Below are 17,789 nucleotides of genomic sequence, written 5' to 3'. Positions count from 1 at the left end.
GCATTTTTATATAGGATATACATGTTCAATCATGCAAAATATAATCATATTAGTCATGTTGTGAAAGAAGACACAGACTCAGTGTTGAAAAAAAGAAAGCGAAAAATAGTATGCTTCGACCTTCATTCAGGCTCTGTCCGTTCTTTCTCTGGAGATCATAGAATTATTGAGGTAGAGTGTCCTTAGAAGCCATTTGAACCAAAGATGTCTCACATGTGTCCCACAACGCTCCCAAGTGGTATCTGAACCAGATTAAAATAGAATTGGGAAATATTTAATAAAACAAATTTAAAACATTTTAAAAACTTAGATAATGCTAATATGTTGTTTGCTGAGTCAGTCTGTATCCCCATGGGTTTTTTTTTTGTTTTGTGGGGTTTTTTATTTTTTGCAAGACAATCTCATTTTAGAGGCTCCATTTCTATTTGAATTTGACACCACAGATCTAGACTAACTGCTTCATTTTACAAATGACAAAACAGAGACCTGGAGAAGCTTAGTGACTATGCAAGGGTTACACAGACAGTGAGCTACAGAGTCAGGATTTGAACCCAGGTCCTCTGACTCCAAAGCCAGGGCTCTTTCTTATATACACCACCTTTATTTCTAAGCGGAAAGGTAGGCCACAACCTGGGGAAAAGGGAGGAAAGATAGGGGCATACTAATGTATGTGTCGATAATTCTCTATGTCATTAGACACTAGATAATGAAAAGTTAACTCTAAGAAGGACCCTTTTGGGGGCAGCTAAGTGTTGCAGTGGATAGAGAACCAGTCCTAAAGTCAGGAAGATTCATCTTCCTGAGTTCAAATTTGGCCTCAAACACTAGCTGTATAACCCTGGGCAAGTCACTTATTCCTATTTGCCTCAGTTTCCTCATCTGTAAAATGAGCTGGAGAAGAAATGGCAAATCACTCCAGTATCTTTGCCAAGAAAATCCCAAATAAGGTCACCAAGAGTTGGACAAGACTGAACAACAACAAAGGACCCTTTTTACAGAGAGAATTTGACATTATGAGAGCAATCAAGGGATTAAGGGACTTAATAAAGCTGGAGGGGAGCCAAGCCAATGGCCATTTCATAGGATCTTAAGCTGAAGAGACCCCAGGGGCCAGGGAATCAAGCGTCTTCATTTTGAAGATCTGCTTTTCTCTCTGTTAAAAGAGAAAAATCTTTCCTAGGAGCTCCCTAACACCAAGGAAGTCAGAGATTCAAAATAAAATAAAAAAAGACAGGGAATAAAACCCAGGATTGTTTTTGTAAATAACATCTATGAAGACAGGAGTTAGACTAGACTTCTAGATCTCTTCCAGCTCTTAAGAGTTTGTTATTCTCTATTCTCAGCCCCATAAAAGCACCTTCACTTATGAGAAAAGTACAGGAAAAGTGCTAATGACAGTGACTTAAACTTAGACAGTACATTGACTAATAGCCCTCCTGGTATTAGAAGCTGTGAGCCTCAAGACCAAGAGAATTGAGGTAGAAATCACTTTCTGTGAAAGCATACTGTATAAAGTAATTCAGGACGGGAAGGTGCAAACTTTTCATTATGTTTATCTGAGGCCTGCAGAATTAATTAATTTAAATCTGGGAGAGATGTTTAAATAGAAAGAAGAGGAATTTAAATGTCTGGGGAGAAATAATAGCTAACATTTATACCTTGTTTTTAAATTTTCAGAGTGCCCTTGAGGTAGATGCTATTATTATTCCCATTTTATATATGAGGAAACTCAGGCAGAGTGGTTAAGTGACTTGTCCAAGGTCATACAGCCAATTAGTGTCTGAGGCCAAATTTGAACTCAGCTCTTCCTGCTTCCAGGTCCATATCTCCATCCACTGAGCAACCTAGCTGTCTAGGAAGATATTTCCAGTGATGAGGTGTTAGAAAAGAGGAGCCAGGTTTCTTCCCTCCTATTCTTCCAACAACTTTTGTGATTCTGCCTTCTTCCTTCCTTCCCAGCCGTCTATCTTCCTTTACTCATTAGGCGAGGTGGGCAGTTCCCCCAATGTTCATCTCCTCTGCCTACTGAGTATCCTGACCTTTCTGCTGTCATTTAACGTAAACAATTATCTTCATTTCTGAATTTATTCATTAATTTAAAGTATACCATAAAGAGAACAGAAGGGATATTATAAATAAGCCGATAGGCAAGAGAGCTTTGAAAGATACAGGTTTAGCTTATAAATTTTTTTTCTTTTGGTTTGGGTTTTGGGTTTTTTTGTTTTGTGTGGTTTTTTGCAAGGTAATCAGGGTTAAGTGACTTGCCCAGGGTCACACAACTAGGAAGTGTCAAGTGTTAGAAGCCAAAATTTGAACTCAGGTCCTCCTGCCTCCGGAGCCAGTGCTTTATCTGCTTCACCACCTAGCTGCTCCTTAAGTTATAGATTTTAAAGGAAAAGAAAACTGTATATAAAAAAAGATCTGCATTTCTATGTACAATTCAGTTTTTTTCCCCCTTTTCTTCTATGTATGTGGAAAGACCACTTTATTTGGTGTTTGAAAGACAAGTACGTGGCTTAATTCATAGGGTGTTGGACTTGGGAGTCAGAAAAACTTGAATTCAAAATATACCTCAGATCCTTACTAGCTGTGTGACCCTGGGTAAGCCACTTAACCTCTCTCAGCCTCAGTTTCCTCATCTGCCAAATAAGAATAATAGCAGCACCTACCTCAGGGTTGTTGTGAGCATAAAATGAGACAACACATGTAAAGTTTTTTTTACAAACTTTAATTTTGTTGTTTTTAAGTTGGATTAGTTGTGTCCAACTCTTCATGACCCCATTTTTATGGGGTTTTCTTAGCAAAGATATTAGTTTGCCATTTCCTTCTCCATGGTCCCCATATTAAAGTTGAGGAAACTGAGGCTAACAGAGGTTAAGTGACTTGTCCAGGGTCACACAACTAGTAAGTATCTGAGGCTAGATTTTTAACTCAGGTCTTTCAGACTCCAGGCCCAGCACTCTATCCATGGAACCACCTAGTTGCCCCCAAATTTGAAACACTATGTAAATTCTAGCTATAAATTGTGAATTATAGTTGTAATTAATACTCATTCTTATTAAGTTCAGGATAAAAATGCTTTCAAAAATAAAGTGTACTCTCAATATGTTTGTTTTCTCTGTCTGTCTCATACTGGGAGTCCTTTACAAGGGAGGTTCATGTCTGTGTTACTCTGGCTTTATTGTACCCAGTGCAGTCCATTAATACCAAGATTTAATCCTTATTCCTGAGAACATAGTTGGAGAGTGATCCCCTCCCCTTGTATTGCAGAGAATGCAGGTTCCCTGAAGGTCCTCTTCGGCACACCAGAGTTTGTTGCCCCCGAAGTGATCAACTATGAGCCAATTGGCTATGCCACAGACATGTGGAGCATTGGAGTCATCTGCTACATCCTGTAAGTCTAATGTATGGCTGGGAGTGGGATGGTGTGGCAAGTGCAAGATTTCTGAAAGATTTAAAAGTAACTGATCATCACGGTTTAAAGTAGCTGTAGATATTAGCTCATCAAGGAGCCAGCCCTAGACAACGTCCTCTGGAACATGGAGACGCAATGCCCAATACCATTTCAATGGAACCAGGACCAGAAAGGTAGAGCTAGCCAGGACCTTACAGTTCTTCTAGTCCAGCCCCCTTGGTCAGTCCCTTGGTCAGCAGGCATTCATTAGGTGTTAACTATGTATGTCTGGCTCAGCTAGCTCTCATTTTACAGATGACAAACCTGAGAAATTAAATTCACATAGGTGCTTAGTAAGCAGCAAAACATGAGCTAGCTAGGGCTCATGCTCAGGTCCTCTGCCTCCAAATCAAGAGCACAGTCCACTGGACCAGTGAAGAAGACACAGAAGAAAGGTGAGAGTGTGAAGGGGAAGGAGGCCAGGGAAGCTCCTGGTTTGAATTAGTTTGCCTGGTAAGTGTTGTTGCTTTGAATATGATCCAAGTGACACCTAGAGTCATGAGTGGAATCTTTTTAACCAAGGCCAGATTGCTACATCACAGATAGATTCTGTTCTTTGTAGACAGACTTTGTAGTGACCACTTTTCACTTTGTAGCAACCACCTTGGTCAACTTTCTCACTATAATGGAACCTCATACCATTGATCATAAAGGATCTCAGTGGAAAAATGTGGGTAGCTTGGGGTAACATATCCCCACTCCTACGGGAAAGAAAAAACTTAAAACACATTCTAAGGAGTTAAGAGCACGATGGGTTTGCTTTTAAACCATATTCATTTCTGAATATTTTTCTCCTCTTCTGTGTAATGAGAATGGTAATTTCCCTCATGATAAATTTTTTTTAATTCAGCAAAACCAACTAACATATTGACCATGTCTAGATGTATCTGCAACATTCCATACCCATCGCTCTTCAAGCAAAGGAAAGAAGTAAATTTTCCAAGAGCTTCTTTGTGTGTAACTTGATAACACATTATTTTCCTGAGGGTGCTTCTCTTCCGTGTTTCCAATGTCCTGGTGCGGCACCCAGCAGACAGCCGCCATATGAAAGGAAGTGCCAGTTAATAAAAGTTCTAAACAATGAGAAAGTGAAGTTCAGAGTAAGTGTCTTCAGTGGGAGGGATCAGGCAACAGAAAACAATAAAGTAATTCATATAGAAAGATGTGAGAAACAAAGAGCAAGCAATGTGAGAAAATAGAAGCCACTCTTTTTAGAAAGCAGGAGCTCCTTGGGATAGACTAACTCTAGCTCGGAGTTCCCATTTCAGAGAGGTTTCATCGATTTATTCTCTAGTTAGAAATTCAGAAATTCGAGTGAATTTGTCAAATATTTCTTGAAGATTTAGTATGTGCAAGACAGTCTGGTAGACCTTTAAGTCACCCAAAGATTCTGGCAATTTGTATTTGAAGCAGCTTCTCCAGATGCCCACAGAGATCCTCTACTGTGGTACTGTGGTAGTGTGGAATGAATCCTATATTTAGAGTCACAATATCTAGATTCAGTCCTCTCCTCTGCCACTTACTTCCTGTGTGACCTTTAGAGCTTAATTTCATCATTGTTAAAATGAAAAAAGTTGGATGAGATACCTTTCAAAGTTCTTTGTACCCTTTAAAATCTGTGATTCATCCTTTCATGCAAAAATACAACTCTTTATTAAGACAACCAGGTATAAACATCAATCAGTTACAAATCTAAACATTATTTTCTTTAATAGGGGACACATAGTTACAGCAAAATATAAAGAAATGTCACCCCCTAGGTACAACTAAATGCTTTTTCCTCTAATTATAAGTTATTTATCACTGCTTAATCCTATCCTTTGTATAGTGAGTAGAGTATTTCCTCCCCTTCAATTCACTTCAACTGGGATCCCAAACCTTATTGCTAAATGTTCCTGATGGAACATTTGGGTTTGGGGTTCAAGGACCCCCAAACACCAGAGTACTGGACAGGGTCATTTGAAATGGATTCATGGACTCAAGCATTCTTTAAGTCAAGGTGGCAAAGGTTTATTTTAATGCCAGTATGGCAGATAGAACTCCTTAGGGAACTTGCAACTTAACAGGAATGATGCTGAAGCTTGTATAGGAAAAGTAGTAGATTATCAGGCAGATATGCTAATTATGTAATAACCTTGGTCACAGGCATCATTCGTTACTGGAAACCAGGGAAGGGGTTTCTCAGGGGTGTATGTTTGGTCTGTTACATCTGTAGTAAGATAGCTTTGAGAGTTAATGTCTATAGCTTGACCTCTAGATTGAATATGATAACTTTGGGAAACAATACTAGATAATTCTGTGGTTACAAGATAGTCCTCTTTTTACAAGAGAATTTCTTCAGAGGTCAACTTGTTCTTGGGATGGGGAAAGGTAGTTTGTCTTACTGGGGCCTGCTTATGAGTAATTGCTAGGCATAGTATCCTTATGCTGGGGAGAAAACTGTCAGGAATAGTATTTTGAAGCTAGGGAGAAATGTGATCTTGGAATTGGGGTCCAAGCACAAGCACCCAAGTACCCCATCATTCCCAGCTTTGGTTTCTTTGGTCAGTTTTACATCATAAGTTAAAAATAGCTCTCTTCATTTGTCTGAAGCTTCCCACCAGTCTTTGATTCTCTAGCTAGAGAGCCCAGACTACATTCAGTGAAGGGTAACTAGATGGCACAGTGGATAGATAGACTGCTATTGGCCCTGGAGTCAAGTGTTCAAATCCAGCCTCAAAGGCTTACTAGTAGTGTGATATCCTGGGCAAGTCACCTAACCTCGATTTCTTCACCTGCAAAATAGGAATAATAATAACACCTATTTCTTAGGGTTGCTGGTAGGACAAAATGAGATAATATTTGTAAAGCTCCATATAAATGCTAGCTATTATCATTCCAAACTGATCAGAGAAAAGTTACCTTCTTAGCATTCCCAACTGGTTTTTTTGAATGCTGCATTCCTTGGATAGAAGTCTAAAGAGAGGAACAGGGGAAATACCTTATGGCCCATCTCAGCATTTGTTTCCATGAAACTCATTTCTTGATCAGAAGGGAATTTCTCAACTACTTGACTAATTTGCTCCAAGGGCCTCCTCTCTCTCCTGATCAGCATCCATCAAACAACAGAATCAGATCAAGTATAAACTTGTTCCTTTCATACAGAGCTTCTTTCTTTTAAAAGGAAGTCATAAATCCAAGATGATTGGAATATAACTTTCAAAAATACATTAAAACAGGTTAAATGCCTTTTTAAAACACTTTTAAACAAAGAGGGAAACTGGTCTCTCTGCTGACTCCAGGCCTGCCTGAGGCTATAGGAAAAATGGCCTGGAAGCTTCTCCCCCTTTTCTGGTTTTTTTTTAACCCTCTCCTACCCTCATTATCATCATTTTTAAGTGCCTCAAGGTGGTTTCTGGAACCTGATGAATTGTGGAACAGAGGGAAACCCCTAAGAATGGGTTCTTTAGGTCTCCTCATAGAATCTCCCACCTTTCAGAAAATTAGTTCACTGTTTACTTCACTTTGTAATCACGAAATACATTGTTGTTGGAACTGTGGATTGGTACAACCAATTGGGAAAGCAGTTTGGAATTCTGCAAAAAAGGCAAATAAAACATGTCCCTTGATTTAGCCATTATTGCTAGGCATATACCCCAAAAAGGTCATGGACAAAAAGAAAGGCTGCCCATGCATCAAAATATTTGTAGCAGCTCTTTTTGTGATAACAAACAAACCAACCCATAAAAGCTGGAAACAAAGCATAAGATTGGGGGATTGCTAAACACATTGTGATACATGAATGTAATGGAGTATTATTGGGCTATAACAGAATGACTACAGAGAAATGTGGAAAGAATTATTGATCCAAAGGGAAGTAAGCAGAGTCAGGGGGGAAATATTGATAACTTTGTTTTTACTCACTTTCATTTCCAAATCATAGGGATTAGAGCAGGGGTGATGATCCTGCCTCTTTGAGACCATATGTGGTCCTCTAGGTCCTCAAGTGCAGCCTTTTGACTGAATCCAGGCTTCACAGAACAAATCCTGATTTGTTTGGATTCAGCCCTGTTTCCTTGCTGGTAAAACGGGCACACTTATGCTGTTAGTAGCTATCTCAAAGGAGTGTTGTGCGGATAGTATCTGGCAAACTAAAACTGTTAAAAAAAAAAACAACTGCAAAACTGTAGCTAGGTGGCACAGAAGGAGGCCTGAATTCAAATCCCATCTTAGACACTAGCTATGTGATCTTAGGCAAGTAACTTAATTTCTCTCAGCCTCAGTTTCCTTGTCTGTAAAATAGATGTAATAATAGTCCATAACTCATGGGTTTATCATGAGCATCAAATGAGAAAACAAACCTTAAAGTGTTTTAATGAATGCTAGCTATTATTACTGTTGTTATTATTATATAGAATGTGAATTTTAAAAATTTTATTGATAACTTTCATTTTTATATCACTTGCATTTCCTCAATGATGAGATATATTTCCTTTCCCTCTCAACCCCCAAAGATTCATTTTTGATAACAAAAAGAAAAAAATTTTTAAAAAGAGGAAAAAAACTCTTCAGCAAAAGTAAGAACATCTCAAAAAGCCAGCAGTATACGCAGCATTCCCCATCGATCTCACCACACCTCTGCAAAGATGAGACAGAGGTGGAAGGGGAGTCGTCATTGACCATTTTGTAGAGTTAAAGGGTTCACAACAAAGGAGACATTGCTGTGCTCTTTCCTGACCCAATCAAAATTACTTCATTTGGTTTTGTGATCAGAACAGGCCCATAGATGAGGTCCCCTTGCACCGAGTTTTGTCCAGTGGCATCCAGGAGAAGATGAAGGGTAGGGTGGGGCCAGGGCAGGCCATCCACTGGATGAGGCCAGGGTATTTCAGTCAGGTTCAGTTGTAAGGAAGGCACCATGCCAAAAAGGGTAAGAACCTGGAGGCCTAGCCAAAGACAAGGAAAGCTTTGCGGTTCTGGCAATTAAGACCTCTCTTTGCTAGGATAGAGTTCCTAATTAGGAAGAGAGGGTTGCAGATTGGGACCTTTCAGCATTCCAAAACAAGAATGTTTGTTTTTCTAAGATCTAATACAGGGTTGTGCGGCTTTTTAAAAAATTGTTTCCTTTTTATATCAAATGGAAATTTAAAAAACAAAGGGAAAACAAGTGACTGAGGTTAAACCATAAAGGAGCAATTAAATTAAGGCTTTGGTTTCCTTTTGCTTTGCACGAGCAAAATTCCTGCAGCTGCTCTGATGGACTTTCTGATGGGTCCAGATGCAGACACACATGCCTGAGTGTCACCATCATGCCCTCCATCATCACCAACTTTGGCTGTTTAACACAGCTAGGAGGTGCCCCACCTGTCAAACCTTGCCAGGTTCTGGAAATGACCACTAGAACCGTTCTTGTTTCCTTGGCTTACTGATGTGCAGGGGAGACTTGAATATAAAGGCTGCCTCAGGTCTCTTTGAGACAAGTCTTTGCAGGGTAGGGACTCTGGTGACCATAGAATATAGAAACAATTTGTGGACCTGGATTCCTGAGCAGAGCGATCCTGTTTACATGAATGTCATTCGGACAAATGCCAGAGGCAGCGTGGAGTAGTGAATAAGAAGGCAATCTTGTAGTCAGGAAGACCGGTTTAAATCTAGCCCCAATATATCCTCTGAAACCCTGATCAGTTGATTTAATGTCTCTGAGACCCAGGCAGCTCTTGAAAATTATAAACTACCAAGTTTTTTCACCAAGGGTTCCTCACACCTGTGAAATGAGAGTCTGGCAGAACTTCCCAAAAATTAAAAGAGACATTGCATAGGAAGGATTCTTGCATTCTCTTCTGGCCCAATCGATATTTCTTCATTTTTCTTTGTAAGTGAATCAGCTCTGAATGTTGCCCAATTGCCCACAGAGGAATGAAATGTACCAGGGTGAGCCCAGCCAGAATCTCAAGGATATGTTCATCAGATTCAGATATAAGGCAGAGCTGTGTCAAATGGCCTCATGCAACCCATTTCACAGCTAGAGAAATGTTCAAATCTCCATGATATGATCGAAGGAGTACCAGACTCAGCAGATCTAGGTTCAAGTTCCAACTTTTCCATTTGCTGTGTGACTGTGGGTAAACCACTTAACCAGTCTCTGTGCCTCAGTTGTGAAATGAGGATAATCATCCTTGCAGCACCCCAGGGGGTTTTTGGAAAGGAAAGTGTTTTGTAAATCAGAAAGTACAACATAATCTGGACTTCTGTTATCATTTTTGCATGCCTAGGGTCCAGAGGTGGCTGTCCCTGTACTAAATAGGGCTCTTCTCACCTGACTCGGGGTCTGCCTGCCAAGATCATGACAAAAACAGACTACTTTCCACATAAAGCAGGCCTAGATGAAAGAATAGGTCCAGGGGATAGTAGGTGAATTACAGGTAGGACTCCTAGTAGGTATGAACTCTTTCCTGACTGATGAGTAAGTCCAAAAGCACAGAGGTGAAGTCACTTGCTCATGGTCATACAGCTATTGAATAAGTGGGATTTGATTTGCTGTTGTCGTAGTTGTTGTTTTTACTAGGCAATCCAGGTTAAGTGACTTGCCCAAAGTCACTTAGATAGTGTCAAGTGTCTGAGGTCACATTTAAACTCAGGTCCTCCTGACTCTAGGGTTGATACTCTATCTACTGCACCACCTAGTTCCCCCCTGTAGGTGGGACTTAGACCCAAATCTTCCTGACTTTAAGCCCAGCCCTCTATCTACTGTAGCCCACTGCCTCTAGACAGCATGGATAGAATTTATGCAAAAACTTTCACCACTAATATGAAAATATGTTTTACATGACTTCACATAATCGATATCAAATTGTTTGCCTTCTCAGGGAAGTGGGAGGGGCAGGAAGGAAGGAGAGAATTTGGAACTCAAAAATTTTTTAAATGAATGTAAAAAAAATTTTTTTATATGATTGGGAATATTTAATGAAATATATATATATTTTTAAAACCTTAGCCCCTTTGGATGTAGTATCTACACAAAGAGCTGCCTTCTCTTCTAAAAGCAGTGTTGTTCTTTTTAAGAAATAAAATAACATTCAGATACTTTGAAATCCCCAAGGTTTATGAAACATGACAATATGCATAGGTAGAAGCCAGTTTCTGCAGTTGCATGGGGCCAATAGTCTGATAGTGACTGCCCTTTATCTCAGAGCAGCTGCAATTTAAAAATAGTCAACAAGGGCTGGTTCCTTTGTTTTTGTACTCCCGTCCGAGTTCATCATCCCAAGAAGCCTGAATGAGATGGCCTGCATCACTCCATCAGCTGGTTCTAGTCGCCCCCTAGTGGTAGTTTCACACTTTGGCTCTGAGTTGGAAAATAAAAGACTTGGCTCTGCTGTTCTGGAATTCTAAAGGAAAGCAGACATATACAGCAAATTCTCCAAGCTAATATCCTGTGCCCCTCCTACCAGGTTCAGACTTAGACAGGGTCTCTAAACTTTAAAAATCTCCATAAGCTTCCTTTTAAAAACAAGCTACCCTGACATATATAAATTAGGATTCAATTCACAAAAAGTTGTATTTTCCCTTTTCAGGGATATTTTCTGTGACTAAAAGTTAGGTACCCAATGCAACCAAGATTAGGAGAGAAGCAGAAAACTGGGAAAGAATTTTTACTACTAGTGTCTCTGATAAAGGCCTCATTTCTAAAATATAGAGAGAACTGAGTCAAATTTATAAGAATACAAGGCATTCCCCAGTTGACAAATGGTCAAAGGATATGAACAGGAAGTTTTCAGAGGAAGAAATAAAGCTAGCTATAGTCATGTGAAAAAATGCTCTAAATCACTGTTGATTAGTGAGATGCAAGTCAAAACAACACATCACACTTACGAGATTGGCTAACATGACAATACAGGAAAAGGATAAATGCTGGAGAAGAAAATGTAGGAAAGTTAGAACACTAATTCATTGTTGGTGGAGTTGTGGTCTGATCCAGCCATCCTAGAAAGCAATTTGGAACTATGCCCAAAGAGTTATAAAAATGGGCATACCCTTTCACCCAGTAATACCACTTCTAGGGCTGTATCCCAAAGAGATCATAAAAATAGGAAGAGGACCCACATGTACAAAAATATTTATAGCAGCTCTTTTTATGGTGGCCAAGAACTGGAAATCAAGGGGATGTCCATCAATTGGGGAATGACTGAACAAGTTGTGGTGTGTGAATGTAATGGAATACTTTTGTACTATACGAAATGATGAACAGGTAGACTTCAGAAAAACCTGGACTTATATGAACTGATGCTGAGTGAAGTAAGCAGAACATTGTACACAGTAACAACCGCAATGTTTGATGACTGTCTTTGATAGACTTAACCCTTCTCAGCAAATGCAAGGTCCTAAAACAATTCCAAAGGACTCATGATGGAAAATGACATCCACATTGAGAGAAAGAAATATGGAGTTGGAGTGCAGGGCAAAGCAGACTATTTTCGTTTTGTTTTGTTTTTTTCTTTCTCGTGGTTCCTCCCATTCATTCTAATTCTTCTATACAACTTCTATACAGCTTCTATATAACAATTCTTCTATACAACATGACTAATGTGAAAATAGTTTAATATGAATGTAATATGTAGAGCCTATATCAGATTGCATGTTATCTTGGGGAGGGAGGGGGAAAAATTTAAAACTTATAGAAGTGAATGTTGAAAACTAAAAATAAATAAACTTAAAAAAAAGTTTTCCTTCAACTGTAGGGAAATATTTATCCCCAGAGAGTAAGGCCAATGTTAGAAACTAATTCAAGAAGGATTTGAGTTATGAACTATGGTGATAAATGTATAAGGAGAGATTTAAATGTAGGTGGTGACTTTGGCTTTTCCCAGTTTCTCAATGGGGGAAGAGATGGAAGAAAAGAGATGCAGACCTGAAAATAAAATAAAATTGAATTAATAAAGGAAATAACTGCAGTTAGGGATATTTGAATTCATATTGCACAAGTCTGCTTTCTTACAGTCTGGCCCCCTAATGTTCTGACAAGATATAGAGCTTATTGCACTGCTCTGAACTTGCATGCCAACTTTTATATTCCTTTGTTTAAGAAGTTAAAATCACTTCTGAAAAATGAATGAAAGCAATTGTCCAAATTATACAGAAGTCATTTGTATATGGCTTTGGTGGGCATTATGTTATTATTTTTCAGATCATCTTCCTTTTTTTTTCTTTTTGGAGGGCAATTGGGATTAAGTGACTTGCCCAAGGTCACACGGCTAGTTTTTGTGTCAAGTGTCTGAGGCTGAATTTGAACTCAGGTCCTCCTAACTCCAGGGCCAGTGCTCTATTCACTGTTCCACCTAGCCACCCCAGATCACCTTCCTAATTACATTTAGCTTAGGTGATGAGTCTGCATTCTCTAAGCACATGGATAGATGATGCAAGAGAAGGTGTCCCAAAAGTGTTGCAGCTGTGTGGCAGGGGCAAGTGAATCTGGAATTCAGCAGTGAGATATGAGGAAGCTACATGTGGATAGCTAGTCTTATAAGCTGAGCTTCTCAGGGTATTTTCACAGATTAGTCTGGTTTCATACCACGTTTGTAAGACAAGGATTATCTTTCTTCTTTTATGTGATCTGGATAATAGCAAGTTGACTGTAATTCAATTGACCCAAAGTAAAAGAATTTATTAAGTGACTTTTCTGTGCCAGTCACTGTGCCAGACATTAGGGTCACAAAGACAAAATGAAATGATCTGTCCTCTCTGCACATGTAAATAAATGCAAAATATACACACAGTAATTTCTGGAAAGAGGTTACATATCAAACAAGGAAGGCAGTTTGTTAATAATAAAACTGAGTATGTACAGTATAATGACTCCATAGCTTCATATTGTTTTCCAGAACGGTTGATTCCATTCACTGCCCCACCCACAGTATATTTGTGTCCTGTCCTCTCACAGGCTCCACTTGTCCTTTTCTGTCATTGCCATCTTTGCCAATCTAGTGGGCATGAGGTGAAACCTTGAAGTCGTTTGAATTTGCAGTTCTATTAGCATTTCTTCATATGTTTGTTGGTATCTCACCTTTTTTTCATTTGTTCCTATACTTTGACCACAAATCTCTTGGGGAATAGCTCTTATTCTTATATATTTGCATTAGTTCCCCATTAATCCTGGATATTAGATAGACTATAGTTACAGAAATATTACAGGAATTTTTTGTCCTAATTAGCTGTATCCCTCCTAGTTCTAACTATGTTGAGTTTTTTTGTTCAAAAGCATTTCAGTTTTATGTCATTCTTTGTACACTGAGATGTTCATGTTTATTGATGATTGTTAAGTTAAAATAGAAAAAAAACATAAAAGACCAATAAAACAAGAATTCCAAAAGGTAAAATGGAATGGCAGAATAGAGTAAGGTAGAAAATGATAGAATAAATTTAATTCCTAGTATTTTTGCTTCACAGAAATGCTTTTAAGGATAAGGTATATATATAGTGAATTTTAAGATTTCTAGGGGCAAAGCATTTCACAGAAATGAAGGCATTATCCTACTAAACCATTTCAAGGCCATTTCCCATTCACGGTCACTGAGGTTCCAGATTGAAGTTATCCTGGCTCTTTGCTACCTTTCCAGCATTGCTTCACTTTACTACTCTCCACATACTCTCTGTAACAAAGAAAATCAGTTGAGCAGAGCCAACCATCAAAGAGACCACATCAGACAGGGCATACAGGGTTCCATGCCTGGGAGGTTTTCCAGTCACTGATGCAAATCATCCATTTTTGCCTCTGATTAGGGTTGTGTGTGTGATGTCTTTATGCCTTCAAAGTTATATCCCTTTATTCTCCTTTCCCCTGCTAAGCAATCATGGTAATGGAAGCCCAGCTGGAGTTTATTACCCATTGCTAGAGTCCCCTTCAGGTATTACTTGTGACTTGCCAGCTCTGGGACAGTTCTAGAGGACACCGTCTCTGTCTCGTTCTCAGCTGTCATCTTGTTTTGAGGCCTCCTCCTGTGAACATTAGCTGTGCTGACATATCGGATTTATTGGTCTGGGGTGGAGGAGAGTTGGAATCCTCAGTTAACATTTATTGGGTTCCTACCAGGGGTGTGCTAGTAAATGTTTAGCAATCAGCTTTCGGAAAGGGGAAAGGGGGGTAAGAGGATGACATACTTTTTAGTTTAATTTGCATTGTTAACATTTTTTCCATTATTTTCTTAAGCCTAGACAAGCAACAAAACAATAAATCAAGCCCTCATTTGTAGCAGTTACTCATCTCTGAAGTGTAAAATTCTCACATTGAAAATTTGATAATTGGTTCCCACAATCCAGTTCGAGTTGTCACCAGCATATCCCGCATTCCTACTGGGTTATAGAACATACAGTGAAAGAACACCCTCACCACCCACGATCCTCCCTTCAGCCTGCTTCTTTTGTGCTCTGAAACTTTCTGCAAGATGACACCATAGCCACAGCAGTATCATCTGTGTGTGATTCCTGGTGCCCTCCACCCTTTCCTCGTCTTCCATCATATTGTTCTAGCAGAAACCTTTCAACTAGGCTGTGACATGTGATCTCCTCCCCCACCCCTGCCTATGCCAGTCATTCTGGGTATGAGGTGGTCACAAGGTCCATTCCTTTATCTTACTCCCACCCCACTCCCCCTTTCCCTAGACCGCATCAGTTGGATTCTGTGAATCTTCACACAATATGGGATCTCCTCTCTGAGGATCTCTTGGGCTATGAAGAACCTCAATGGGTAGGGTTCAGACCATACTACTTTTCTCTGCCCTTTTCCTTACCTTTACTCCCAGTGTAGGTTGTTTCCTGTGAAAATAGATGAAGATTTGTGACCAGGGCCTAGCGAAAGATTAGGGTTGCAGGGAAAAGAGGACCAGAGCCATGATGGAAGGAAAATTCTCTTTGTTTTAATTTCCTTTTTTTTAAGCAATAAACTTAATGGAACAAAACATTTCATTTCTATCAATCACTCAAGTATTTATCAAGTGCTTCATGCTGGGGACACAAATACAAAGACTGAAACAATCCTTATTCACAAGGAACATCTTCCTTTTCAGCAATAGGGGGAAAATTTTTAGTGGGAAAGTGAAACACAGGTTGGTAATGTCTAAAATCTCACGACCTTATTTATGTAGCTGGAGCTGTTCAATATAACTTGGGTAAGCCTGATTCTACCACATTTTCATGTTCCAATCACAATTCACTCTGGCCTCCTGTCTTTTTTTTTTTTCAGCTTCTCTGGGGCAGCCCACTCTCCTGGATGTTAAGGGTTTCACCCCTGCTAGCCCACTTGCTTCCTGTTCACCTGTGCTCTCTCCATCTCCCTCTCCCCAGGGTCAGTGGACTTTCCCCTTTCATGGGTGACAATGACAACGAAACCTTAGCAAACGTTACCTCTGCTACCTGGGATTTTGATGATGAAGCATTTGATGAAATTTCTGATGATGCCAAGGACTTTATCAGCAACTTACTGAAAAAGGACATGAAGTAATGCCACTGAGATTTAAATGGTTTTCCTTTCTTTCACTTTGGGGGAGGGGGAAGATTTGGGATAGAAAAAGGGGACTGTTTGACTATTGCCTTTACCCTCCATTTCTGCTCCCCTGTGGCCTCATACTGTTGCAGTATTATGGAAACAGAGAAGGGTGGGCTGTCGCTGTGGATGAGAAGAACCTGATTGTGTGTCTATAAGTGGAGGTAAAGAGAGAAGGAAGACATTTTTCATTAATCAGTGAATGTCACCTTTGTATACAATTTCAGACAGGGAATATTGAATAGTACAATGTAGATATACAATGAAGCAGACAATTGAAGCAATTTGGGTTTTTTTACCTTGTTTTGAGTCCTGGACCCCTTGGGCAGTCTGAGCAAGCCTATGGGCCCCTTCTCACAATAATGCTATTGAATACATAAAGTAAGGTATGTAGGATTACAAAGGAAACCAGTTAAACTGAAATATAGCTATCAAAATATATATTTTTTCAAAAAAATACAAGTTGATGGACCCCAGGTTATAAATCCCTGAATCAGCTATGTAATGAGTAGCTCTGTGGTGACTTGGAATCAATCAGATCTAAGTCTGAGTTTCCGTTCTGCTGTTAACTTGTATGACCATCAGCAGTCTTTGAGGCTCTCTGAGGTTCAATTTTCTCATTTGTAAAATGAAACGATTGCTGCTTATTCTATTTACCTGACAGGGTTGTTATGACAAAAGTGCTTTGCGAATTGCAAAGTAGACAGCAAGGTAGCACAGTGAAGAGAGTGTTCAATTTGGAGTCAGGAAGATGAAAGTTCAAATCTAGCCACAGACACTGTGACCCTGGGCAAGTCAGCTGAAATGCAGAGAGAAGGGTATGATAAAAAAATTTAATTAACCACCATATCAGTTTCATCTGTAAACTGGGGGTAATAATAGAACCTGTCTCCCAGGGTTCTTGTGAGGATGAAATGAGATAGTGGCATCTAGGAGTCAGGAGTACCTCAGTTCAAATTTGGCCTCAGACACTTACTAGCTATGTGACCTTGGGCAAGTCACTTAAGCCCAACTGAAGAAAGAAAGAATGATAGGAATATATATATTATTATTATTTTACATGTAACTGGGAAATAAGATATACATGCACTGGGGTACAGAGATCCACTGTGCCCTACTGGAAAGTTGGAGGGGGATTGGGGGAAGATATGGGAGAGAGCAGATTGGGCGAGGGGATATTCAGTGGGATCGCTGTTTTGGGGTGGTGCATAGAGGAAAAATGGGGAGAAGAGTTGTAACTCAAAACCTTGTGGAAATGAATGATATAAACTAAAAAATAAAAAAGAGAGAAAAAAGAATGATAGGAAGGAAGAGAGAGAGAAAGGAAGGAAGAAAGAAAGAAGGAAAGAAAGAGCTCTATAAATGCTAGCTAATAAAGCATAGGACAAGATATTATATAAATGTGAGCTATTATTACAACACAGTTAAGTGTTATGGAATTGGAGGTATGGTTGTAAGCTCCTTGTGATTAGAATTTGTTTCTTTCTTTGGACTTTTATCTCCAGAGCTAAATACAGTGCTTGGCACACAGTAGGGGCTTACAAAATTCTTGTTGATTGATTGAGAGCAGAATTTATTCCTCCATTCAGTTAAAAAGAATATACTATATTATAGTGCAGAGTATCTACTAATACATACAAGGCACTGGGTTTGCAAAGATAAATATAGGGAAATCTCCATTCTTAAGGAACTTAAAATCTAACATGAACATGACTCGATTGAGCATGTGTAACCTATATCAAATTGCTTATTGTTTGAGGGAGGAGGTAGAGGAGGGAGGGACAGAATGTGGAACTCAAAATAATTTTTTAAATGAATGTT

At 39.3% G+C, this 17,789-nt stretch overlaps 1 protein-coding gene across 9 annotated transcripts in view; it reads left to right on the top strand.

The window, feature by feature from the left end:
• MYLK (myosin light chain kinase) overlaps positions 1 to 17,789 on the top strand; it is a 449,378-nt gene that overhangs the window by 405,437 nt on the left and 26,152 nt on the right. For all 9 annotated transcript variants that reach the window (XM_069064950.1, XM_069064948.1, XM_069064951.1 and 6 more), the window contains 2 exons: positions 3,271 to 3,394; positions 15,770 to 15,922. In XM_069064950.1, the coding sequence (XP_068921051.1) occupies positions 3,271 to 3,394; positions 15,770 to 15,922 (277 nt within the window). The remainder of the gene's footprint in view (positions 1 to 3,270; positions 3,395 to 15,769; positions 15,923 to 17,789) is intronic.

This window comes from Petaurus breviceps, unplaced genomic scaffold (assembly GCF_028583685.1).
Source record: "Petaurus breviceps papuanus isolate PSGF00001 unplaced genomic scaffold, PetGlider_PUasm1.0 90654, whole genome shotgun sequence".
Lineage (NCBI taxonomy): Eukaryota > Metazoa > Chordata > Mammalia > Diprotodontia > Petauridae > Petaurus > Petaurus breviceps.
Note: the sequence above shows the minus strand (reverse complement) of the source record. Positions and strands in the feature narration are given on the sequence as shown.